This window comes from Saccostrea cucullata, unplaced genomic scaffold (assembly GCF_032062105.1).
Source record: "Saccostrea cucullata isolate Sc308-1 unplaced genomic scaffold, CSIRO_AGI_Scuc_v1 ctg5, whole genome shotgun sequence".
In the NCBI taxonomy this organism is placed as follows: Eukaryota; Metazoa; Mollusca; class Bivalvia; order Ostreida; family Ostreidae; genus Saccostrea; species Saccostrea cuccullata.
In genome coordinates, this window is record NW_026940631.1 from 911,618 (window position 1) to 938,587 (window position 26,970).

Genomic DNA, 26,970 nt, shown 5'->3' on the forward strand with positions numbered 1-26,970 from the left:
CCCTGTGTAATTATTAATGACTTTCATAGAAAGTAGTTTTGGGATAGAATAAACTTGAATAAATAAATGTTTTTGTTATAATTGGATATTGACAAGTTTTGTTGCCACTGAGACCAATAGTTCTGGTAATGTAAGCTTTCTCCTCGGTAATTAGAACTTGGGAAATCCCCTCTAAGGAGGACCAAGGTTTTACTTTCTCTTTGGCTCTTTATGGCTAACGGCCTGTATATCAGGATTTTTCTGACATGTAAACATTTCATATTGTAATTAATTTTTTGTTGTTAAAAGATATTTTGACACAAAGTAAAATTGATTGGATTAAATGGTTGGCAAATAAAGGTAGGAGTGGGGGGGGCTTTGTTATATGGATGGGGACCTTGTGTGCCGGAGAAAGGGCTTGAGGGAGGTAACTCAGTAAGAAGGGAATTTTCATTAATAACGGGAAATGGTTGCTTGATGCCTCTATTCCATCATTGTCAAGGGGCTTCATATCACAGACTTTTGGAATAAAAATTTACCCCAGTAACGTTGTACTTTAAGAGATGAGATGCTTGATTGTGGTATTTTGGATACTTCAACTGATTATATAAGACTTAAATAGTCATAATTGTCTGTGAAGCCTGATGGTAAAGAGGCTAAGCATTTAGGAATATAATGACCCAATAAATGTAGGAAGTTTGTCCAGGAATGCTGTTGTTATTTTGAAGCTAATCACGGCTCTATCTGATTATCTCTCACCTTGGCTTTGTTCTCTGTCAGAAGCCATTAGAGCTCTCGGCAGTGCCGTGCATGAACTGTATCACAACAGCAGTGGAGTCTCTGCTCCCGGCAGCTGGCACCTCCTGTGATGACCAGACGGACATAGATGACAAGGGCAACTGTTCTGTGACACTTTATCAATCCCAATCACTGCTCTCTCCTGTGAAAGGCTATTGTAAAATAATGAAACAGTTGCTAAGATATGTAAAATTGATATGTCAATTGAAAAATAGATTGTGCAAGACAAGATATTGATTTGAAATTAAATTTTACATTCGTGTATGATTGTGTGAGAGAGTAATAGGTAACCTTTTATCATTGGTGATTTTTAAATTGATTCAGTAGGCAGAAAACTGCCAAGTTACTCTGTAAGGTATTTTGTGTTGTTTCCATTCAAATAAATCTTCTTTTAATGTGAGGTTTAATGCGTAGATCTGTGTGATTAATACCAAAATCTATAAAATCTTGGTTGCCCTTGGCAACATTGATAGGGATGTACATATCTTAGGAGAAGTCATGATTTGCGGTGTTTCACAGGGATCAAATCCAATATTTGGACAATGTCCCAGGTTTTGGTCAGTGTTCCTATAGGATGATAACATGTTTGTTGAAAGCATGGCAATTTATTATCATTGAAAACCCCTTGGTATTAAACAAGGTATAAAGAATTGAAGGAAATAGGAATAAAAACAACATTCAGCAGTATAACAGTAGAAATATTAAAGAAAATAAGGATCATAAGTCTATTAATGTGTTAAGAATGACGTATGTAATATATATCAATCATTTCCGAGGCTTGACTCATTATTAAAGACCAGACTGGGCTGTCTCAATCAAAAACAACCACACACATTTACCAGTTCTTCAAACAAACACCGTGGCTTTTCTAAATGTGAATGTGTTACTTTATCAAAAAAATCTGCATTCCCAAACAAAAGGTGAAGCTAGGAACCTCAGTTTTATGACGGATCACCGCAATAACATTGAACCATCAAATTATTTCAAATTTGAAAAGTTAAGTGGCATGACTCATAACAGAGGTTCAAAATGTCTTCCCGATTATTTATAGAATGTTATAATTGACAAGAAATGCATAGGTGTCGGAGGCCTTAGCAAGGGTCACATTTGAAATAAAATGTAATTTCTTTATTTGGAAAAAGTGGTCTTGAAGTTTGTTTATGCTGGGGGTTGAGAGTTCAGCCAGTATTATCCCTAGCAATCATATTAGTCTTGAATGATGAGTAGATTGCAAGGCCTAAAGAAGGGTGGTTAAAGCTGCATTCAGGACCGAGATTGGGACCAAATGGATGATGATTTTGTTTGGGATGACATTGATGCTGCTTCAGTAAGGGATCTTTGATTGATATGGACAGTGGCCCTTCTACAAAGAGGCTTTTTTCTATCATCATTGACAAGCTCAGTGAAGAAATTGCATTGTGACTGGGATGCAATTAGTGAATGCATTCACTTAGAATGGCTGCTAGCCAAACTCTTCAACCAAATTTCTTGTCCATCAAAACCTGTATTATTGGAAATATGCCTGATAAAGTTTTCTCAAACGTGTCCTTTGCAAAGCCTAAGAATCGAATGTTCGGCAGATGTATGCAAAAAATAGAAGCAGATTTCCATTCTGTGTTTATTCTAGAAATGAAGAGAGATTAATGTGCCATACAATTTTTTTGTCATCTCAACACTTAACTTGCCATACGCGTGCAGATTTCTGTATGAACATGCATTCAATTTTAATAAGCTTTCTGCTTTAAGTCAACACTGAAGTCCTTAGAAAATGAAATTAATTTCATTTATTAGAATGATATAATGCTCAAGTTCAATTAAAGACCAAATAAATTAAGAACAACTTTGGAACCCACCCTCTTCCCACCCTGCAATCATATTTTTAATAAAATTCATTTTTAAATTATTAGGTATCGAATAAAAGAAATTATTTGACAAGAATTATTTTATTAAAAAGGCAATGTAGAAAATAAATTTGAAAGTTTGCACACACATTGTATGCATGACCAAGATTAGGACAGAACGTAAGATTGGCCAACAAGTCAATAACCTACAGTTAGTAATGTTATCTTAAATTTGTCCCCCCTATCCAGAAACTAAAGGGTACCATTTATTTAAAATGAATGTCTGATTGGCCTTAAGATTTTAACATGCCGTCGTAGGGTGAAATTTGAGTCCTGCTTCCTTTGGTGGTATTGGACTGGGTGAACTTAAGGAGATCACCAACATTGTACTGGATTCGGTTAAGGCCGTGCACGTGGTCACAGATGGCTGGTAGATCTCAAAAGGAATCCTGGTTGAATTCGTTTATAATACAATCTGATCGATTTAAAGATGAAATGTTAATGTGTTATGTAATGTTCTAAATGCTTTGGATGGCTCAATTTTATTTTAATCAGGTGTTTAAAATTTGTAAGTTGAAAGAAGCGTTTGTTAATCAGGGTCTTATGCTATCAATGAAAGTTTAATATAAATTATATGTATTGATCATTTCAAGGTATTCGGAATGATAAATTTGCCATATTTTGCTGCATGATATTTAAAACGTGAGCCACATTTGTAAAGCATTTTCTTTTACCTCCATTTAATGAACAAAAAGTTTTTAAGGCTCATGTTTAACACTTGTTTTTGTCTTTTTGTCATGAAGCATTTTATCTGACGTGTAAACAATACAGGCATTAGCAGCCATTTACTAGCGGAAGTGCAGATACCATCCAAGCAAAATGTCCCAACCAATCACTATTGTTTCAAGTCTTTTTTGTCTACAAACCAAGCTGAAAGACCTTAGTCACAATATTATTGGGAAATGCATGTATATTCACTACTGCCCCTTTAAATATGGAGATGGTAAAAATCAGAATTTTTTTGCTGTGTAAATTAGCTTATGTCACCCCCAGAGGGCCGTGACACCTATTTCACTAAACTTTTTCTCCCAAGCATCTTATATTGCAGCCAAAATCATTGTATCATTTTATAGCTTTTTTGTTGTCATGATTGGCTCATAAAATAAAGGGACTGTGTACTATAAATAAAGAGAAATTATGTAACAATATTCTTTGCCTTTGTACTTAATTGCAGGTTAATTGTCTTGGGGGATCTCGCTCTGTTCTTTATGGGGAACATTTTTATTGTCATCAGTACAAAAAGATATCAAAAATGTTATTTCTCTTGAGGAACCAATAAGACACACATGATTTTTTTTATTGGGGGTAGATGGGGGCAGTTTGGAACTACGTATAACTATGTTGGGAGAAGAGTTGTCGAGTCCTGGCCATTGGAAATGAGGTGATCACAAACGTCTGTATTGATTGTTTGTGAGCAGCATTGATGGCCAGATAATTTTGAATTGGTATATACCACAATCACAAAAGACACACTTGGTGTGTTAATTTTATGTGTTGGATGATCAATAGTAATGAAGCCTGGCTGCATTCATTTCCCAGTGCTTGTAGAGCAGTGATGAAGTTTAGTTATCAGTCAGAAACTCCATCTATCCCCTTCTGAGCCTTCATTAGGATGCTAACAGTTTTAATTGTCATAGTCTGTATTTTGATGATCCTGCTTCCAGATATTCCATTTTCTATTTTAATGAGTCTCACTCAGACTGAATTCAAAATTCCCCTAAAACTTGAATGCACACGTTAGTTTTCTCTCTCTCTCTGCCAAGCTTTTGCGATGTTATCCTTGGGGGGAAATGATTAAGACTTGAAGATCCTATTTAGATCATCATGTCTGACATAAAAGCCATGATTTGATGTTTTAATTATGTTTAATTGATTAGCATATACATAAAAATAAATCTTTTTAAATCTTGTGCAATTCTGAAAACATTTATGGTTCTTAAAGGGACCAAATTTTAAAATTCCATTCATTGATTTGTGCATTGTTAAACAATTTTTTTTTAATTTCCCACAGAGATTTGTTAAATATTTTGCATTGTCATTGCTCATTTTTACAGTTGACATGAAATTTATACCTGTTTTTCCCCTTTTATGGCCATTTTACATTAAAAGTCTATAAACGTATGTCTGGTGGAAAATTGTTGATGTTGTGAAAAATAATTATACAATAGTGATGTCTGTACTGATTAGGGACTTATATTTATATCCTAAGCATCTTTACACTAATGAGTTATAATTTAATTAAAATTCACCATGGTTACTTATGCATCTTATTTCTCTTTTTCTTTTTAGATTGAAGATGCCATGCTTATGTTTGACAAGACAACAAATCGTCACAGAGGTAATTGAAGCAATGGGTCTGTTAATGATCACCCTCAGCAAATCTGATGGACTGGAGACTTTGATAGAATGAAACATTCAATTTGTAACTATTAGTCTGGGGGGGAAAAAAAGAATATGGCAAACTTGCTGGTTACCATAGTTACACTCCCACACAAATCGGTAAAACATTATTTACAGCTATTTTGTCCAACTAAAAATAAAAATTTAGTTGTAAATGCAGAAGATACTCCTGAGATATTTCTTCTGTCATTCTAGCAGACAGACTTTTTGCTAATCAGATACTGAAAACCCCATTCGTTTTAACTTTTTGATTGATAAGAACAAGCAGATAAAAAAAAAGGAAAGTTGAAGCTTATCTAAGCTGAACTCTTATTTTGGAATTTTCTTTTATAACACGCTTAAGCAATCATATATATATATATATTTTCTCTATGACTTGGCCGTATGTTCTGTGGATTTGCGGAATCATGCGTTATTCAGGTTTGATGACGTCCAAAAGCAAGTTTTAATAGTTATTCCATAGAGGGTCAAGGGCAAGTTGATGATAACATGAAAAAAGCAAAGAAATTACATGTAGAACAACTACGCAAGTACTCACTTCAGAGAGAGTAAATCTTGACAAGCTATTAGGAGCTGAGACCACCATGTTTTATTTACTTTGGCTGAGTTCTAGTAGAACTGGTCATATTCCTATGTTATGATTGTGCTGTTTTTTTTGGTGCCCCCTTAATTAATGACATTAAAATGGACACCATCAATAAACCATTTTGTATAAGTAGAGGGATTCGCCCTGAGACGAAATAAGACTTTGTGCAACTCCATCTATCATGAAATCATTATTTTTAATCAGGCTGGCATTCTTGGAGTGTGTGTGTGTAATTGCTGTGCTAGTGAAAGTAATTTTGCTGGTGCCAAACACTCTTCCCAATCAGACTATGCAAAGGAAAATTTAGATTTCTCTTTTTTTTTTTTAACAGCTCTTTTCATTCAAGTCCTTATGCAAGGCTTTGAAAGAAAATATTAAGTGTTCAAGAGGGATTTGTGCATTATAGTTTTACCAGCTTTTTAGAATATGCATGTAACTAGAAATAATTTTATAGTCATGGTAGTACAGAAATTTTAGTCTTTTCTTTATACATGGGCTTTGGTATGCTTACTAGTTTTTAACTTACTAGTCTAGAATAGTATGGAAATGTGTATTGTCAGAGCTGCAGAAAGTCTTGAGAATACAGTTCATAAGTATAACTGTACATAGTGTCATGTAGTTGTTCTTAGTATCATATAGTTGTCTTGGTCATTTGATAGTACTAATTAGGTATTTCACATTAAAAAGTCCTTTCTCTAGTCTTTGTATAGTTGTAGACTTTAGAGTTGGTAGATATGGGGTTGTTGGTCTAGGTTTATATAGAACATGTAGTTATAAATATTTTTCTAAAAAAAAGAACAAAATACTTTGTTATACCGATTAGTTTCATTGGCTAATTATGTGCACATACTAGTGATTTTAGAGGTTTCAGGAGGTCAAAAAGAAGAAATTGTGAATGATTCTGGGATTTTTTGGATATTTACGTTTGAAATAGTCTCTCTGTTGAATTATTTGTGATTCTGGATTATAAGTCACGTGGAAGTTCTCCTGGGGGTATGTGTAGAAGAACAGAGCTATGGACAAGTGAAAAAATGCACTCTTCCTCAGGTGGGTCAGTAGATATTAGAGATCAAATAAAGCAGGCTTGTACACTGTAGTAAAAATAAGGGGGAGGGGGCAAAGCAATGAAATTTATAGGAGGAGTGAAGAATTGATTGAACTCAACAAAATTGATAGAATTTAAGGAATGCCAGTACAAGTTTACTTCTAATGAGGTGCATAGGATAAAAGACATTGACAGTAGAGCAAAAGTTTGAAGTAGCAGAATAGCAGATTGTAAACACATCATTAGAGATGGAGCAAGAAGATGCTACCGAGTTCAAACTTTGTAAAGAGCTCAAAGAGCACAAAGATTCTCTTTGCTGACATCATGCAAGCTAAAGAATTGTAAAACCAGGTGCTTGGCATCACAGTTCATTGGGAGCTTTCTACGGGGCTGCCTGTTTATTTTTGTGCCACTTGCTGTTGGAGTGTTGTCATTGTTCTGCAGCTGAGGCCTGTCTGTCTGTGCCACAGAGCTCTGTTAAACAGCTGAACTTTCCATTGCAAGAATTTGGGGCTTTATTAATAAATTTTGTTTTTATGTGTGTTGTGGCAAGCAAGGTTGAAATGTAAATGTTTATGATTAGCATTCCATCTTTTGCGTGAAGACACAGTCTTTATTTTTCTACATCAGGGATTAGGGAACTGGGTAACAAACAGTCCTGCCTTACTCTATAAATAGGAGATGATTGCCGTTGAGTTCTCTGTCAGTAAATAGGTGGGAAATGACTGCTGGTATGTGAAAATTGTACAATTCTCCCCAGTTCCTGCAGCTTCAGATAGAATTTTTTGACAATCTGGCGATAATGGGACTCGTTTTCATAGCAGTTTACACCTCAGCAGAGGGAACAAAGCATGTGTTGAATGGGTAGAAGAATTACAGTTATATATACAGCTTACATAAAGCAGCATTAATACCTTCTAAATATACCCTCCATCCCGGGGAGCTGATTGAAGATTAATGACCTGTGATTGAGCAAACACATTCCACGCTGATGGTAAACACTTTAAAAGTTAGCTACCCTTTTCTCAAAAAGTTTTTTTGCAAAAAGTTGAATCAAGTATCAAAGTTAACATGCTTAAGTAAACACAAGTTGATTGGAAAACCTTCTAAGGACCTTTTAGACCTTGGTTCTTGCATTGAATAAACATTTTTTTAGATTGGTCTTCAAGAAGAACTAGTGCTAATTGTAACGGGGACCGTTACAGATGTTCCCCAAACGCTCCCCAACTCCCTTTTGGTGCCATATTCCCTGTAAGCTTCATTAAATAAGACAAACTCTATGCATTTGAGACTTTAACAATTTTTACCCAGAAGTGTACCAAGTTCATTCAAATTTTAGCATTGCATGCGTGCGCATGTGAATGCATGTTCATAATGACCATATCATCTTGTCTACACAATCTACACTAAATAACAAAGTATTTAATCCAAATGTTTCTTAATCCCACCACGTTTGGTTGAAAACCAAGGGAGTAATAGCTGTTTAAAGTTTAAGCCAATCAGTTTGCAGCACACGTACATGCGCGTGTATGCATGGGCATGGTGACCATACCATCTTGTAGAAGTCCATTATATCTATCTATGTTCCAAACCCCATCCTGTTTGGTTGAAAACCAAGGGAGTTATAGCTATTAAAAGTTTCAGCCAATCAGATTGCAGCACACATGCATGCACGTGTTTCCATGATAATTGCTATATATCATATTGTACGATATCCTAATGCATGGCTATGTTTAAAATTTCAAAGGATTTCCTCAAAAAACAAGCAAGATATTGAGACTTTAGTTTCAGCCAATCAGAGCAAAGCACACGTGCATGCGCGTGAGATCTTGCTTTTTTGACCATGTCACCTTGTCTATGCTTCTAATATATACTTCTAATATGAGTTTTAAAGCATATCATCAATAACTTAAATAGTTACGTCTGTATCAATTATATTTCTCGTGTTGCACGTGCGAGCTCTTGCAAGCACACGTGCATGAACATGCTTTCATGATAATTCTTATATTACAGGCTGTAGATCTCCCTAATGTATGACTATGTTCAAAATTTCAAATGATTTTATCAAAAAACAAGAAAGATATTGAGACTTTAGTTTCAGCCAATCAGAGCAAAGCGCACGTGCATGCGCGTGAGATCTTGCTATTTTGACCATGTCATCTTCTGCATACTACTAATATATCCTTACATTATGAGTTTCAAAACATTTTGTTAAAAAATAGAAAAGTTACGGTTTTATCCATTATATATTGGTCATTTCAAGTTTTGCACGTGCGCGCTCTTGCAAGCACGTGCGCGCAAAATGACCTTGATTCCGCAAATCTACATAACATGTCTACTGACCCTAAAAACATCTCACCTAAATCGGATGTGTAGTTTACAAGATCATTCGCGGACAAAATTTTCCCGAGAAGAAAAATAATAATAATAAGAAACAGAGTAAAAACAATATGTTCCCCAACTTCGTTTGGGGAACATAATAAAGGAAACACAATATTGAAAATATGCCCCTCATCGGAGCTTCTTTGTTGACCTCAAATTTAACTGAGAATGAAATTCTGTTTTAGTCTGCAGGGAAGCAGAGACATGGATTCGAGCGTGTTTGAACCGTGATAAGATGGAGGAAATGGGGTTATGTTCTGTCTGCCAGAAAAGTATTCGCCTGTCTGTAATATCAGCACTTTGTTGCCTAGCCCTGCATTTGGAGGATTAAAGCTGTCTTGTGAATAAGCCTCTTGAAAGAGTTAGTGGGTAGAAATTTCATGTTCTTGTCACTAAATCAAATTTTAGAACTAGCATTCCTTAAAATGGGTGATTGCTAAGGATGGATTTACTTTTTATACTCTCTAATATTCATTTGGTCTATACAACCCCATGCAAATTTTAGTAAGGGTCTCAATCATATGTCAATATCTTTTGATTGCATTACATTGTTTCCACTCGATGGTAAATTTTTTATATTCATCAGATCTCAGGTGTTTCATAAAATAAAGGTGTAAGGGGTCTTTTCTTTTATTAATCAAAATGCAGCGTTGTGTGTATAATTCAAATGCCACATTGATTGGCACCCAATCAGGGCCTTCATTAGTTAGCAACTCTCATCACCAGGGGGAAAAGTCATTGATATTCATCTATGCTGGCAGTCACTAGCCTATATGTAAACACTCTAGTCAGGATATGAAAATTCATGGATTTCTCCCTCTTTTGTGATCAATTGAAAGAGTTAGATTGGAATTGGTCATTCTTATGTGATAGAGGCTTAGTCGGAGGTCATTACTATAGGCAACCAGTAATCATTTTTACAGGTCATTAAGTTTCTTTATTGGATGTCTCCCGGTATGACATGCATCTTAATGCCTATCATCATTAGTTCACATTCCCCTCTCTGTCCGCAGACCAAAGTGTCAGCATCCTCCAATGATAAGATATTTTACAGTTCACTTCACTGTTTCATCTAGACCCAACAGAAACCTCTATCAGCGAAAAAAAAATGCATAAGTTTGCCAGCTTCTCTAATTTATGACTTCTGCAGAACCGTATTAATTTGCTAGAAAACTGCAAATTATCTGAAGCAAGCACTCGATGATAGAGCTCTTGAGATTGAGAGAGGTTGAGGGGCTTCCTTACGGGGACCAGTTTACTCGCATCACACACAAAAACCCTGAAGTAGAGGTTAATTTATACCCTATTATTCTGGAAATGTAAGAAATTGGGTGTGATTGCTACTGGCACTGAACCATACCATTCATTTTGTCGACTTTAGCTGTCCTTTCTGATGATAAATTTCAGTGTGTAGAGCTGCTTTATCATGACTGGTGCCCGAGTCTTGGGAATATCCTTTGGTAATTACCATGATAACTAGTCCTGCTGTGAAAGGAAAACAGTTATGCAATGTAATTAAATTACTCCAAATTATTGGAGTCGGCAGTGTTCATAAAGTTCAGAATAATCACAGAGTATGTGTTTGGAGCTGTCTCGAGGCTCTGATTCACAGATTGGCCACTCTCAGTAATAGACTCAAAGTGTGCCAAGTGCAAGTAATTAACTGTTTCTCTTTATTATGTAAATTTGGGCTGATTTTAACAAAATATTGCCCTCTCCCATTTGGTCCTCCTAGTCCATAGTTTCTATATTGAAGGTGAATTTATTCCAGGAAAATTTTTATTGAGAGTCATTGCATTGAAAACATTTGATATTTTGCTGACAGTGCAGCCCAATTAGATGAATGAGATGGTTGGATATTGTATTTTTGAGTAATTAAGAAGTTCTACACAGACATTTTTTTAAACCTTGTACATACCTTGTAACACATTCATAGATCATTGTCAGATCTGGTATCTAGATCTAACTTGGCATGTATCTATTTTTAAATTTTGTAAAGTGATTTAGGGGAATCAAACAGACCCAAAGTAAGGCAAAGATTTTTTTGATTATTGTAGTTTCTCGATTTCTTGTAAAAGAAGAAATATTTGAAATGGAAAAGTTTAAATCTTAGATTCACATCAAGAAAATAAAAGTGGGTTTATGTTAGTTTTTTGTGGGGTTTTAATCATAAAGTTAGTTTGTATGACAGCAGATTAGAAATTACGGCATTTTTCACTTTTGATGTTGTAACGTCCAGCCAAATCTTGATGTGGAGTGCAAAATGATGAGTAATACTGACCTTGGGTTTGACTTCATTTATACATAGCTAAAAGACCTATCTTAAATTGATCTAGGAATAGATGAATCGGAGTGAATGCTCGCATGCTGGCTTAACAGGGTCCAAAGAAACATGTTCGAGGTAATCGAATCGGCATGAAATCTAATGAAATTAATTATCAGTGGATGCTGAAATAAAAACATATTTACTAGGGAGATGTATTGCAGAAATGTAATTTTCTACTGGAACATGAAATTGCTTTCAGGTTTTAAGATGAAGAAAGAGTGATATTGTGGAAATTTGTTTTATTCATTTTATGCTTATTGTCGAGATTGGTTGCCTCTCCCTGAACTTGCATTGACTCCTTTCCATAAAAGCCATCCAGTTGACCTACTTTGAGTTTTGAAAAAGGCGAGTATAAAAGTGTTGTTGCTGGTTCAATAACATGGATGAAGGAACGTTATAATGCATGCCCACAGCGTAGGAGGAAATGATAAAAAAACACTGGAGGTAATTACCAGGTGCGTAGAGCCATGCTGATAAGGGGCCAGTTATCTGCCCCTGATGATACTCTGTAACAGTTATCAAAAGAGAGACTTTGTCATCAACAGGTCTTATTTAAGGTCTAGTGTAGTGTACAAATTATAAAAGAGAGTAAAAAAATCTCCATTCAATTTCTATCAAACAAATTTGCAAAAACATTTTTCAAGTAAAAGTCATGCACATGTGCTTCAAAAAATGAAAATGGTTATTAGTACAGCTGAGACAAATTTCAAGAATTGACAGAGAGTGCATGCCTATAAATCACATGTTTCAAGTATTTAATGCATATGTAAATTAAAGGATGCCTTTGCTCCCATTTCTGTTGATGTATTGAATATTTGTATTCCTCTGAATGTTCGCTAAGGATTAAAATTTGTGTCTTGAAAGAAGTTTTTATTGCAACTTTTGTGTGAGATTGCTAAGCAACGATGAAAACTCGAGAGTGAATTTGAAAATTTAATTCCAATGTGAATTGCTCTTGAGATAGTTGTGACTTTCATCCAGATTTTATCCCAATACATTGCTTTTAAATAGCCGTTGTCGCAGATATAGCACAGAAGGTCCAAAACAAACACGAACCCAAAATACTGTACGCATTTCACCGCTGTTAAAGCACGCTGGTTGCAAAGATTGAAATTCTTTTGAAATTTGTAGTTAAATACATACAGAGTTGTTTTGTTAGTCTTTTGAATTGATACAAAGTTAAAAAGTGATAGTATTGTAAATTTATCAATACTTTGATACATTATATCTCTAAGTATTCTGAACTTTCAAAACCTGATTATGGACCACCAAAATTACATGGACTTTTTGAGGACTTGGAATAACAAACCATTTTTGTATCTGAAAAGCAGAGTGACATTATCTTTTGGCACAGAACTGGTGTGGTCCTTATATATGTAGGTCAGTTTAATTTGTTGACCATTCTTTTTTTTTATGGAGACATAATATAGTAACCACTCTGTCTTTGGTTACTAGGTCCAGCAATGTTAGGGAACACAAAAGTTGAATGTTAAGCTGTGTTTGCTCTATGATAGGACTAATACCCAGTACTAACACAGTGATCTGTCATGCCCTGACAATATCTAGTACCTCTCAACCAGCTCTGTTTGTCCACAGATTACCACAAGAGGAATTGGTCTCTTTTTACAGTGAAAAAATATTATGGGTTTTCTGTATTGAGCAATTTCCAACATTTAGTCTTTGGGTTGTTTACTTCAGATTTTTTACTGCCTTATTTTTTTTCTTCAAAGTAAAATATATACATTTTCAATTCATTTATCAACAATCTAGTGCAGAACATTCACACAGTCATAGCAGTTTATATTGGGAAATGTTTTTTTAATGTGCCCCCTCCCACATTGATGCAAATGAATTTACTTTAATGTTTGATACATTAGGATCAAAATAGAAAAATGGCTGCCTGAAATACGCAGGTCAGGGATGTTGCTAGGAGGTAGAACGAAAAAACAAGAGGAGGAGAACTATTGAGCAGACATCTTTTGCTGGCCCCCAGGACATTGCTAGGCAACAAGAACATGCGATAATGACATTTCATGATGTGCTACCACAAATCAGAGCTAGAGTGATTGTCTAGAAGGATTCGGTAATAGCAGAATCACAAATGAATTTGAAAGGAAAATGTCAGCTTCAATTATATAATATCGGCTTACAAGACACATTTTATCGTTGTCACACGAGGACTATTCCTCAAATTGATGTACAACAAAAAACATGTAAATTAGATTTCCATTGGCAGATGAACCAATTTTATCGTAATAGCCTTTCATCTTTCTGCTGCGTATAAATTTCTGGACGTCATCATTTTCGATTGTTTTAAACATCTGTATTTCAATAAATTTCCCATATTGTATTGATTGTATTTTATGGTTCAAAGGATCTTAAGGCTAGTGAAGGAATAACACATTGTAAATAGCAGAAAGGCAATATTTTTACCTCCATAAAATATTTTGTAGGTGTAATTAAGAGTTGAAGAAGTCAGGTGTGTTTTTTATATCTGAAGATTCACATTTCCTGTTTAGAAGAAGATGCACATGTTCTGAAGTGTGTTTATATCTTTAAGAATTTATAAAATGGAGCCCCATGGAGATTTGAGTTTGCACTTGTTAATTAATGGTAGCCTGGCATTCTTTTGAGTTTTCCCGAAGAGCCTGCAGCTCTTGAGTGAAGGATGATGATGGGATTAAGATTTCATTATCAAAACAGTTAGGCTCTGGTGTGATTTTCAGGACCTGTGTAATATTGATTTAATGGCATTGGAATCTCCACATTGCATCAAATAAGAAGCAAAAAATAATTATAGATGGCAGAGGCTTCCAAGTATATCATAATGGGAAACCAACAAGGCTCTCATGCAATTAGCCAAAACATCGATTTTAAATTTTTTTTTATCTGTAATCAGTTGTCTGAGGTAATTAGTAAACCAATTTCAAGGTTTATTGGAAGATATTATTTAAAATGTAACTGTTGGTTTTTTTATCAGTATGGTCTGAAAGGTAGCTTTAAGATATAAAGGCAAGTGGTGTTCTATGGCGCTGATTGGGAATGGTGATCTACCATGGAGAAATCCCCTGTAAAGCTTCTGAGCTCAATCCTGCAGGCTGTTGATAATTTGGAGATGGGAAGCCATGTTTATAGGCGCCTATAACACTGGCCCCTTGCTGGGATCCATTATGGCCCCGAGTAAAATAGGTAATCTTGGGATAGGGGAGATGATGTATAAGATGAGAGGTAAAGTAATGTGCACTCCTGTCGACTTAGCTGGAGATATCTACGGATTAAATTCTGATAAGCAGATGATAAGGCACAGTATTGGCTGTGTCAGAATTCTGAGAACAGGTGCTTTTTTGATGATATCACAGACTGCATGCAAAAACTGCCAGAAAGTGATGCCAGTAGCCTATGGATTTCCAATGATTAGGTCTGATGCTGCAGTGTCATTATCACTAGCAACCGGTCATTAGAACCAGTCTTTATTGGACATTGAAGAGGGGTGTATCTCAGTAGAAAAAAAATAGGAAAAAAGTAATAAATATTTATAGAAGTTAAATTACCCAACCTATAGCCTGATTGAGGAAAATGTAAAAACTTGGGGCACTATTAATTTGCCATTGACTTGTAATCAAAGTAAGCAAAGCTATGGCCACTTTCAGAGATATTTCTATCTTGGTCTAGCTGATATGTGAAATCAATGAAAAATTCCTTTCACATATATCTGGAAAATGGTGGAACATGTTTGCACAAGTCTTAGGAACACACTTCATACAGATGATAAATGCTAAAACTAAAACAACATGAACCGGGTTACAAGGTTAAATAAAAGAGAAAGCCGGATCCACCATCTAAATTCCTCAGTTGTCCAGGACCTTGGTACCAAACTTATAAAGATTACAGAGTGACAGATCACATGGCAGAAAACACAGCAATCATTTCACTTTTTCTCACATTGATCTGTGAATGCTCTTGAGAATTGGCTCTTTTTTAAATGTCTACAAGTTTTTTTTGAATTTCAATACCCCAAAGTTTTTTTTATCATATAAAGATGCATTAAAGATAAATGAAATCATCAAACAAATACATGCATAGCTTAAAACAAGGGGGTACCTGTTCTCTTCATTAAAAAAAAAAAATATTCTAGTTTATGCAGCATCACAAAATTACTGTTCATTTAATAGGAATTATTTTGCAGGGAGCAGCTAATACTGTTTACACCGCAGTTACAGAAAGTGTTTACTTAGAGGAAGTCTCCCATAGTTCACCAAACCAGATGCTTTCCCCATTTCCTAGCTGTGAAATTAGAGAGATTATGTTTAATCTGGAAGGTTTGCATGGGTAAAGTTTATAATTGTTGGAAAATTTGTAGCCTTCTCCCTCATTAGGGATGCCTCTTTGTATATGTTGGTTTGAGTGTGAATATCTACACTCGGGGGATACAAAGTGCAGGGAAAAAAGAAATTGACGTATTTTCCTCTGGATCCAATCCAACTAATCTAAGAATATTTACACACCCAGCGAATAAATAGAACTTTTGTAGAGCTCATCATGTTTCTAAATTTTGTATTTAATTATGTGGGAAGGCAGTATGCTTTTATCTGCAAAATAGCTGTAAATGATGTTCAATTGGAGATGAAATTCCAAGGATGCACATATAATTTATTTTTATCTTCAGTTTTTCAGAAAGCTAAGCAGTTAATGGTTTCTGAATTCTTTATATAAACTGATGACTTGTATATTTCAGGAATGAACTGATGCAGGCCATGAAGTCTGGATCTGTTGCCATGATGGTATATAACATGACTTAGTAGATAGCCAATCAAATCTAGCCTCACAAAACTTAGACCAAAACATCTAGACCAATAAAAAGCCAGCTAGCTTTCAATATTGTAGATTGTACTCAGTGGTAGTGAATTATAATCCAGGAATTTTTTTTGTCTGGTAATTTTTTTTGGTGGAAGTCTTACACTGCATCTAAATTTGGACCAGCTATTTTTCCTAGCCCTCTGTAACACAACCTTCTTAAAAAGAACAGATTCTTATCCTTATATCCACTGAAAAGAAAAGAAAACTGTACATAAAATAAAAAGCTTTGATTATTTTTGTCTTGGTAGGCTTTTATTGTTGGTAGACAGAGTAGGATTACATGGACATTTTCTGTAGCCGTATTTGCTTTTTTCGATTCAATGTTCTAGTGCATGACTGTTTCTAGTGTTGTACTGTTACTTCATTGGAATGGCAGAGAGCATAGGTCATCACTGCTGTAGCGTATGTTTCTCACATTAACATTAATAACTGGAAAATCTGTAGACAAAGTAAATGCCTTATTTGTATACTTTTTCCAATATGTTTTTTTTTTTTCAATAAAAAGTTTTAAAAGAAAGAAAAAAGAGGACATGAATTCATACGTGCAGAATTTTGGTACATGAGGAGTTCCATGGTTTTAAGTCAAGAATGTCATATTTTAATGACAGCTGTAAACTGTAGACGTAGCGTAATTTAGTTGGCACTTTTCAAAGACTTTAGTTAGACTAGGGATTAGGTAATACATTATTTGGGCAGTTGGGAAATAATGAAAGCCACATAAAACAGACTCGTAAGGTTCCAGTTTGTCTTAGAAAGAACCAATAGAGAAATGCGTCTTTGACATTTCCCACCAAAGAGTCGTTTATATTTTCCTGTTGATTTAATATTTTTTTTGTCAGTTTTTGGGGTATACTTGCGTTTGATGGTTACTGCTCTAGATATGAATCATTGGGGTATTACACCTTGTAAATAGTCAAACAAGGCTTTAGAAGAGCACAGAGACCTGGGTGGAAAAGATGTTTAAATAGCATTGTTGAGGTAAACTAGCCAAATATTGATTCAGTCAACCTGTTAAACATCTTAAAGATTCTCACCCAGTGCTAATGGTTGTATGTATACACCAAAAGTCCCTGTTTGGATCAAACATGGTAATTTCAATTTTTGGTCCACAAAGACTTACTCGTTTGAACTGCAGAACAATTGAAGAATACTCAAACATATTTAGCAAACTGTTAACAGCATGATGGGTTTGGAAAGCAAGGTCTATTCCCAGCCCCAGGTCGAAGTAATGGTATTGTTTGAGAATTGTTGTAAAGTCACAAAAATTCACCACTGTTTGCTCACCTCCGATAAGGGCATATTGATTATAGGGAGAATTGAGCTGTTATTTAATTGGTAGAGAGAGTCCTTTGGTCTGATCTATTGCTTTCAAAGACAGCAGAATACATGTTAAGAAAAATAGAAAGAATAAAGTTTGGTCTAAATTTGTTTAGAGGTTAAATATTGATGATCCATTTTTTAAAAAAAGTCAGTCTTTTATATACCATCATGGGACAACAGACAAACAGACAGGATACTTAGATTTAGGACTTTGTTTTAAATGCATGTTAAAGTGTTTTGAAGATTATTATTTTGTCATTGCAGGTTTTGGATTTGTGACATTTGAGGTTGAAGATGTCGTTGACAAAGTGTGTGAAATTCATTTCCATGAGATCAACAAGAAAATGGTAAAGAAACAAAATTAATATTCGCAAGTAGCCATAAACAACACATGTAATACTGGGTTCAGTACAGAGTAAGATGATGAAGAAGTGAGACTATAGGAGCTGAAATGTAACACGAAAACAACATATTTACATGACATCTAGCTGTGTAGTACCACAACAAAAGTAGTTCCTGTTTGCATACTACAGAAGCTGTACAATGTGTACAAAGATACATCGTCCTAACAATGGCCAGGGATAGGACATTGCTCTAAGACACCTGTAAATACCCTACAAACACATCATAAAGTCACAAAACAAACACATTTTACAGGTCATTTAAAGATAAAGAATGGTGCCCAACTTTCTACTGTGGAGTGTTCAAACTGACATGGGTCATTAATACCCAAAGGCACCATTTAAATAGAATTATTAGAGATGATGTATGATACAAAAAGTCATAATACTAGTACATTATTAGTTTTTATTACAAAAAAAAGAAAACATGCAGTCCTATTTGTATTTTGGACTTTTATTAAATAAAATATGGAGAGTGATAACAAATTGTTAATGTAATTTTTAGGTTGAGTGTAAGAAAGCCCAGCCAAAGGAAGTCATGCTCCCCACTACCCTAGCCAGGGGGCGGGGCACGCTGACCAGGGGGGCGTACGGTGAGTACCACCAGTAGTGTCCATCACTTGGATGTAGATTTTGGGTTGACAGTAGTTATACATATATACATATTATACCTCTTTTTTAAAAAAATAAATTCATTGCACATGATGACCTTTTGCCAAATGTTTCCATGGCCATTCATTTTTCTCTGCATGCTGTCAAAGGTAGATATTGAGTGGTAGTATTAAAGTCATAGTTCCCTCTTTTGTGAAAAGTTAAAAGAATTACGTTTGCTTCAGTCATTTCTTTATGAAGTGAGTGAGGGAACTTTGCATGTTGATGATTATCTCTGTATGTGGTAAATGTACTACAAAATAATCCGGTAGTGTGGTAGAGAGATGACAAGCTTATTACACATCAGGCAAGAGGTCAAATGTGCAAGGGAAGTAACTGCATCAGAGGGGAGATAACTGGCAGAAGTAGACCTTGCGCTGCCTCACCCTGCTTTGTCCGGTGTTACTGCACTTCTGTCATTGTTTTTTCTAGATCAACAGATTTGTAGGTTTCGCTGTTGAATGTACTAGTCTATTGTTATTTATAATTTTTTCATTAATTAAAACCTGAAATGGAAATTTTTACACGGAAGTTGTGGTAGATTTTTTTTTGGTTTATTATTTTTTAATATACACAGTTCACAACACTTTGATTGTTCATTCCTGCAGTGGAATTATTTTAAGCACAGTGTGCTTTCTGTGTCATAGAATTTAACAGAGCTGGAGACATTTTCCAAAGCAAGTATGAAACAATCAAAGCTGTTATTCTAGTGCAATTCAGTTCAGCTTGATTTTCTGGGTGTTTGAGGAAGTATTTTAAAAAAAGAATGGAATTTCAATTTTGAATGTTTAAAAGAACTGGACATTAAAAATACCCTTTTAGAGTGTTTTGTAGTCGTGATTTTTGTATTTTGTTTCTGATTAAGCTTAATACATACCTTAGAATGTAGCCCAAGGGTAGATAACCAGCTTCCTCGCCCAGCAAAAGGTTCTCAGTTGCACTAGTACAAAGTGTGAGCTTCTTGCTACCACTAAAACTTGATTTCCCTTTTTTCTAATCCTTTCTTAGTGACGGAGGATGGTGAAATCGTCTTGGGGGAAATTCCACAAGAATTAATAATGCCGGATCTGTGTAAGTTGTTCAGCCTCTGCTCTTATTGTACCAGAACTGCCCCTCTTTTTATGTCCTGGTCAGGAGAAGATAATTCAAGAAAAAGAAACTTCACAAACTAAGAAAGACAACTCTTGCAATTGTGTACTAACACTTTTAACAAGTTAGGGCTGCCACCAGAGCCTCCTTGTAGTTGGATTTATATTTGCTTCCTTACATTGGCAGCCCTGACCTGATTACTCAGCTGTGACTGTCTGTCATGCATGACATCAGCTAGATTGTGTAGTAGGAATTTCCTAGAACTTTTGTATATTATCTGCCTGCATGATTTGGTTAAATGTCTCTGTTTTAGTAGTGTGAACTAATCAACTTTATGATTTTATAAAAGTTTTTTTTTAATATGTTTTTGTTTCAGGATAAATTTCTATTTAATATTATGTTACACATATTAGATAAACTTCATATTTCATGGCTCTCTTTTAAAACAAAATTATCAGTAAAATATTTCTTATGTATAAAATTATTTATGCCATAAACAACTGCATTTTTTTGGATGTGCTTTTGGTATAGAATTCTGATTTAAAAGAATGACATCTGAAGGATTTATTTCAAATAGATCACTGAGAACATCTTTTGGAATCAATATCACCAGCATGTATTGTAAGAGCACTAGGGGAGTACTTTTAATAAACCAGAACGGAAAAAAGGGGGGGGGGTCAGCAATACTTCATGAACCAATAGACACAATTTATACTGATATGACAAAAAAAGCATGTAAATAAAAGCATGGAATCATTCAGTTCAGTATCTTCTCATTAAAAATATCCAGTAAATTTTCAAAATTGGATTTCAAAATGTTGATACACTTAATGAATAAACACATGGAATTTGGGTTAGTCAGAATGCATGCACCATGGTTTTTCTTTGAGTCATTCATCATAAAAAACGAAGTTTATCATCCATTTTGCATGCACTGATTCTAAGAGGAAACTGCTTTCAACAATTTTGGAAATCATTTAAAATGGATCCAACTTTAAATTAAAAAAAATATGCCCATTACTATATGTTTACAATTTTAAATTGCATGTCCATAAACCATACATTATGGAGAATTCAATGATCATGGTGCTATATAAAGCCACGGTTATATATAGAGGTCAAAGGCCAAAAGTTGATATACCTAAAAAATATAAGAAATAAGTATACAAATGGATAATGTATTTTCTTCTTTTTGAAAAAATCTTAAGACATATTGCATGATTTTTTTTTTTTGATAATTCTGTGGGTATGGTCAGTATATTGAGTGTTTGGATTCTTTACTTCCAGGTTATCTACCTACAGGACTGCCGAGCTACCCCTATGGTCGCGGATTTCCAACACTGGCCCCTGCAGGCTATTACTATCCAGGTATGGAAATTTTAGAACTAGGGCAGTGGTACCCCTTCTAAGCTTTCTGTCATCTTAACCTTTTAGCCCCGCAGGAAATACTCTGTCATAGGGGAAGGAGAGAAAAACAGCCACATATCAGCTGAGACCACGATACGAACAGAAACTGTTGTGTATTTATTCTGTTACTTGTATATTTAATGCTTGTTAATTTATTGTACTTAATATATTTTTTAAATATTTTGATGGGCTAATTTAATGGGCCAAAAATAACTGCACTGCAGGAAGTTGATTTCTGTGATGAGTGATAGGGCATGAGTGATCTCCAGTGCCAAATATTCTAATGGAGAGAGAGAGAGAGAAGGAATGAAGTAGATTTTGTTTATCTTTGTCTCTCTGCATGCAGAAGTCTTTTGAGTGGGTACAATATTGCCCAACAGATTTTATTGTGTGCCATGTAATTTTTGACTCTAGCTATGGTTAATTTTCTTCTGTTTTTTTTGATGTAGTAGATATGTACTCCTATCTATAAAGCTTTGTTTTGTTAGTGTCGATATTAGGTGGAAATTTTTGCAGCTCCAATGTTTATCATATTTGTTGCCAAGGAGTATGGTTTTGGTTGAAGTGAGGGCAAGTTTTTATCACCAGAGAAACTTTATAACAGAGGAATATTTTGTATCAAAAGAAATCCAATGAATTGACAGGAAAGTCATTTCTGTTTTATTATGTATTGTTAGGAGGGCATGTAGATTAGAAAATGCTCACAGAATGTAACTAACAAAGTCGTAAACTATGAAGCTGGATTCTTTTCCACTGTATACTGTGTAGTCTTGGTCACTACTGACCTACAGATCACTGGTGTGGAATTTTCTTTTCATGTGTGTATTTGTTTATATGGCATGTTGTCAGTGACATTCATTACTGTTAATCCATTTATTTGAATTTTTTATCATTTTGTTTACTATCAAGATATATATGTTTAAGTATATATATAGGTACTTTACTTCATGTAGTTCAGTAATATTGTTTATAATGTTTTAAGTATATATGCACAGTTAAAAAGCATAGTAGATTATTTAAATGTTATGTAAGTCGTGTGTGTTTCTAATTTTATATGGTTTAAAACTAAGATAATGCATAGAGCAATACACAAGCCAAATTGTAAAATACAAGGGCAAAATTTTCTTCAATATGACTGAACTTTTAAACATGGCTACCTCAAATGTAATAATATTGTAAAACTTGCCAAAAAAGATAAGGATTTTTTTTTAAATCATGTTAGAACACTAGTTCATGGAGTAGATTTAAAGATTTATAGAAAGTATATATTTTTCAAAGATAAAATGGGTATAATTTACAATTCTTAATAGGAGTTGATAATAAGTATTGTCTAGTGAAAGTTCTGTTTCTCCATGAAATGACAAGTCCACTGTGAAGTTATGAAAAAAAATGTAGACTCGTCAAATGCTTTTGACCAGCGAACAGATTTTGCATTATGGCCTACCTTGTGATCGGATGATCTAGACCATTAACCTGACTTTCTCCACTGATCTCCCCTGAAATACAGTAGTTATTAACTATTAATTTATAAAACCATTTAGATTAAAGTGTTTGAAAATAGTCAAGAAAACACAGTTTGATCGCTAACTATTGTTGCCTGTTTGACCAGTAAAGTATAGGTAAATTTGGTGCATTTTTTTTTAAATATAAGAGAAAATCAATATTACCTGTAACCAACTAAAATTGTTATCATTTTTATTAGAGATACACTTTATTCTATAAGAAATCATGTAGTGCACTATTTTATTTTGTAGAATTTTTGCTAATTGTTTTTAAATTAAAAATTAAAAAAAAAATTAAAAAAAAGGAGAAGAGAAGATTTTCCATTACCTACTGCTTAATGGTTTCCAAATTTATAATTACATTGGGCTGCTGGAAACTTTCAAAGTAAATGAACATGAAATGGTGTCAACTATGATGTCTTATTATAGCAATAATTTCCCTGAAGGAACATCTTCTCTGCTTCCTTTGAATAACCTTGACCTGTTCATTTTTATGATCTTTTCATCCTATGTAAGCCTGTCAACTTTTCTGGTATGACAAGGCAATTCGTCTTTTTTTGGGAATAAAATTTTGTTAACAAATTTTGTTTCCTTACTAAAGAAAAAGATGATACGAAAGAGGAAGATAGTGTCTGGATAATTGGTCAATAATGCGTGTATTGTGGGCCTGTTTGAAATCAACGAAGTGGAAATGACTATTTGTTTTGTGTAATTTGGCAGGCTTGAACGGAATCAACTCCTCGTCTGTAGTTGCACGTTCAGCCTCGGCTGTCGCAGCTCGCAGTGCTGGGGTTGGTGGGGCACATGGTGTTTTGGGCATAACAGGAAGTCCAAGTAAGCGCCACAGTAACTATAGCAACACCAAGTCATGTGCCTTAGAACACAATGCAAAAGACTTCTTAACAAATATTTTTATGAGATTATGTCAGTGCATTGGAAGCTGGTCATTGAAATGTCCACTTTGCAAAGGACATTTTGATGTTCAGCTCAATAGTTCCCTAATGCCCAGCGCTCTGTATCTACAAATATGACCCTGTCGTGACCTGGATTTGACCCTGATCATGTGATCAATGTTGTTTACTAACCCTGCTCTTCACTTAGCTAGTTCTTCATTTGATCATCAGCATAGAATTAATTTATAACCAAGAAAGCTGTCATTTTATTTTTCAAGCATAAAGCTGTACATTTTCCAAACAATGCTACAAGTCATGATAGAATACCTGTGCATGTGATTTTTTTATATTGTGTGTTTCAATCCATTGGTGTTGTTTGTGGTATTTATTCATATATATTTATGTAAAATAATTTAAGTATGAGGATGTTATTCCTTTTAAACATTTTGAAATAATTGTATTATGCTTTTTTATGATTTTGTATTGTTATTAGAAAAAAAATCAAGTTAGTAAAGAATTTGCATAAAAAAGGAAAATATAACTTGATTCAATCATTGATTACTGTATTTCTTATTTACCCTTTTTTGTTTTGGTACGCATAATAATTTAAATGATAATTTTTTTGTATTTTAATGGTAGATTATGATTTGACTTACCTTTGAGAATGCCTGTTTTGTTGACATTGTTAATAATGGCTGTTCCGCTGATTTTGCATGTCTGAAAATAGAATCATCGCCACACTATTATTCAAGCTTCCGTAATATCTAGATTTAAGTAGATGTAGTGATCCAGTGCTTATTGTAGTATTTTGTTTATTTTCGTGCATGTGGTATTTAAAAGAAAAATGAAATAACTGTTTTGGCCTTTCTTACCAATACAATCAAAATTTAAAAAAAAAAAAAAAAAAAAAAAAAAAGAGGGAGAGATGACTGAAATCCATAGTGTTTTTAGCTTTCACTTTAATATCAATTAGCAAATTTTCTACACAGTATTTTTTTTTAAAGAAAAGAAGCATATCATATTGTAGAATAGTAGCAATAGAAAATAATCATGGCTTAAATGTCATGTAGAAAATGCATCTTCATAAAGTGTGTGCGTTGTTCTGTATTAGACATTGCAAAACCAGGGAAGCCAGCCTATACAAAATTTCATAGGGACCAATATATAAAAACCCATTATTTACTTGTTATTATTTATATATGATAATTGAAAAGAAGAAATATATAGAGTTTAAGAGTTACTTCCCTTTTTCAAATGTATTTTTTTTAAGTGTTCTGAGTAACTGACTAGGTCTCTTATCGTGTGTTGTCGTCTTTTGTATAGGCTTCCCTGGTTACCCCGCTGGTTTAATACAAACCCCCACAGCTAACCCCGGTGAGCGACAGGTCTCCCCTGCCATATATGCAGATATTGGTGCTACTACTAGCCCCTTGGCTGCCAACGCCCTACAAATACAGCGCAGTGAGCCTTCCCCACTGCCCGTCAGTAACTCCCCCTTGGCTAGGGTGGGAGAACAACTTCTCACGGCACAAAGAACAGGTATTACTTGATACTTATTTTTGTGATCCGAATGCCATTTGTGGCCAAGGAAAAAAAGATTAAGTGAAAAACCGGTAGTTCAAGGAGCACAGAAAGGAAGATTACAGGCTGATAGATAAATTGTATCTCGATAATTCATATCAAATTAAACTGGAAGAAGAAAACTTGTGAGAAATGATAACTTTGATGAAGGTTATATTTCTTACAAGTTTGACTTCTTTATCATTGACTGCATACTCAGACTCTACCCTGGAGGGAGAAAAAAATGGTTTCAGCTCCTATGTTGAAGTTGCACTGAAAAAAACATAACTTTTAAAAATTTTCTGGAGTATTGTACAAAATCTACACCTGATTCTTCAATATACTGTGAAATCACAAATTTTGGTGGGGGGTTAATTTTCGTTGTTTATGAGGCACAAAGAGACCCACAAATTCATGTCCCCCACGAAATGTAAAATGTTACATGTATTACTAATCAACAATTCTTCATCCAGAAAATCAAATCCCCATGAAACAAAAGTCTTTCCTTAAACCACAAAAATCTGACCCCATGAAAATATGTGATTTTACAGTAATGTAAACTAGTACTAACATGACAGGAGGTTAATTTCTAACTGCACTTTAATATCTGAACAAAGTTGGTTGTTCATTCCTTTTACTTACATGATGTAATTAGTTTCTTTTTTTATTTTATGTGGATTTCTGCTTGAAATAGATTTCTAGGAATACTTTTTGGATAAGTGCATGCCAGATCTCTTGAATAGAAACTTTACATAAAAGAGTAGATTATAAAAGTATGTGAAAGTAGTAGATTATGAAAGTATTTACTTACAACTCTGTGCTTTGGATATGCACATTTGGTTAATGCCAATTCCCTTTGTCTCCATTCAGAAATATTAGATATACACAATATAGCATTAATAGTAGAGTCTGAGAAAACCTAACACTTGGGGCATGCAAATCATGAAAATTTAGTTACCGTACAGCATATCTTTAGATTTATTTATTTTATATGGAAATAGTAAATATTTTATGATGTCTTCAAAAATCTCTGTAGTTTGCCTACAAAACCTAAACATTCTCACTGTGTTCTAAAGAATTTCATTTTTGTCTTTTATTAGTATATGTATGTTAAAGGTCTCTTTAGTTAACTGAAGGATATCTGCATGTTGTAGACAATAAATGTATAAACTGTGCTGCTTTGAGAACAGATTAGTCGTGCACTAGTGGATGACAAATTTGCTGCTGAAAGTTGTGGGTTCTACATGTTATAAGACAAATTAACAGTGCCAAGATGGTTTTATGCTAGGAAATCCCTAATGAATTGAGTTACTGTGTATGGTGTTTGGGGATGTCCAATGAAATGGATTGCTATGTCTGTGTTTGGAGAGGGGGGTTCTAATGAATTGAGTTGCTGTGTATGGTGTTTGGAGGGGGGTGGTCTAAAGAACTGAGTTGCTGTGTATGCTAGCATGAGTATGTTCAGTCAGAGCATGTTTATTTGACTTTTCAGCCATGATGAGTAGTCTCGGACACCAGGGATTCCCCACCGCTACCTCTCCCAGCACTCGCTCCGTGCCCCTGACAACCAGCCCCGGGCCCGTGGATACCTTTATTGCCCAGGACGGGCTTGGATACATCCAGGCCACTAGCCCTCAGCCCACAGGCTTTGCTCTCAACACTGCAGTAAGTATTTACATCTCTAACTGTGTAGAGTAGATCCCTATGTAACACTAGTTGTTTATATTAGCTGGCCAGTGGAGAGTTTTCTGAAATACAATTGACAAATTCATCATGAAGCTGTTTTTAGATTTGTTTTAAAAAAAAAAAGAGAGAGAGATGTTAATATATATTCATTGATTAATGAAAAATAAATTGAGGAGGCAAGAATAGC

General features: G+C 34.6%; 1 protein-coding gene across 8 annotated transcripts in view; it reads left to right on the forward strand.

The window, feature by feature from the left end:
- Positions 1-26,970, forward strand: part of LOC134255755 (RNA-binding protein Musashi homolog Rbp6-like) — a 48,588-nt gene that overhangs the window by 19,993 nt on the left and 1,625 nt on the right. For 2 of the 8 annotated variants that reach the window (XM_062738267.1, XM_062738269.1), the window contains exons 7-14: positions 4,968-5,016; positions 17,859-17,941; positions 18,501-18,588; positions 19,655-19,717; positions 21,023-21,103; positions 23,365-23,478; positions 24,861-25,076; positions 26,590-26,762. In XM_062738267.1, the coding sequence (XP_062594251.1) occupies positions 4,968-5,016; positions 17,859-17,941; positions 18,501-18,588; positions 19,655-19,717; positions 21,023-21,103; positions 23,365-23,478; positions 24,861-25,076; positions 26,590-26,762 (867 nt within the window). The remainder of the gene's footprint in view (positions 1-4,967; positions 5,017-17,858; positions 17,942-18,500; positions 18,589-19,654; positions 19,718-21,022; positions 21,104-23,364; positions 23,479-24,860; positions 25,077-26,589; positions 26,763-26,970) is intronic. The other 6 variants (XM_062738268.1, XM_062738270.1, XM_062738273.1 and 3 more) reach the window with 6 other exon arrangements.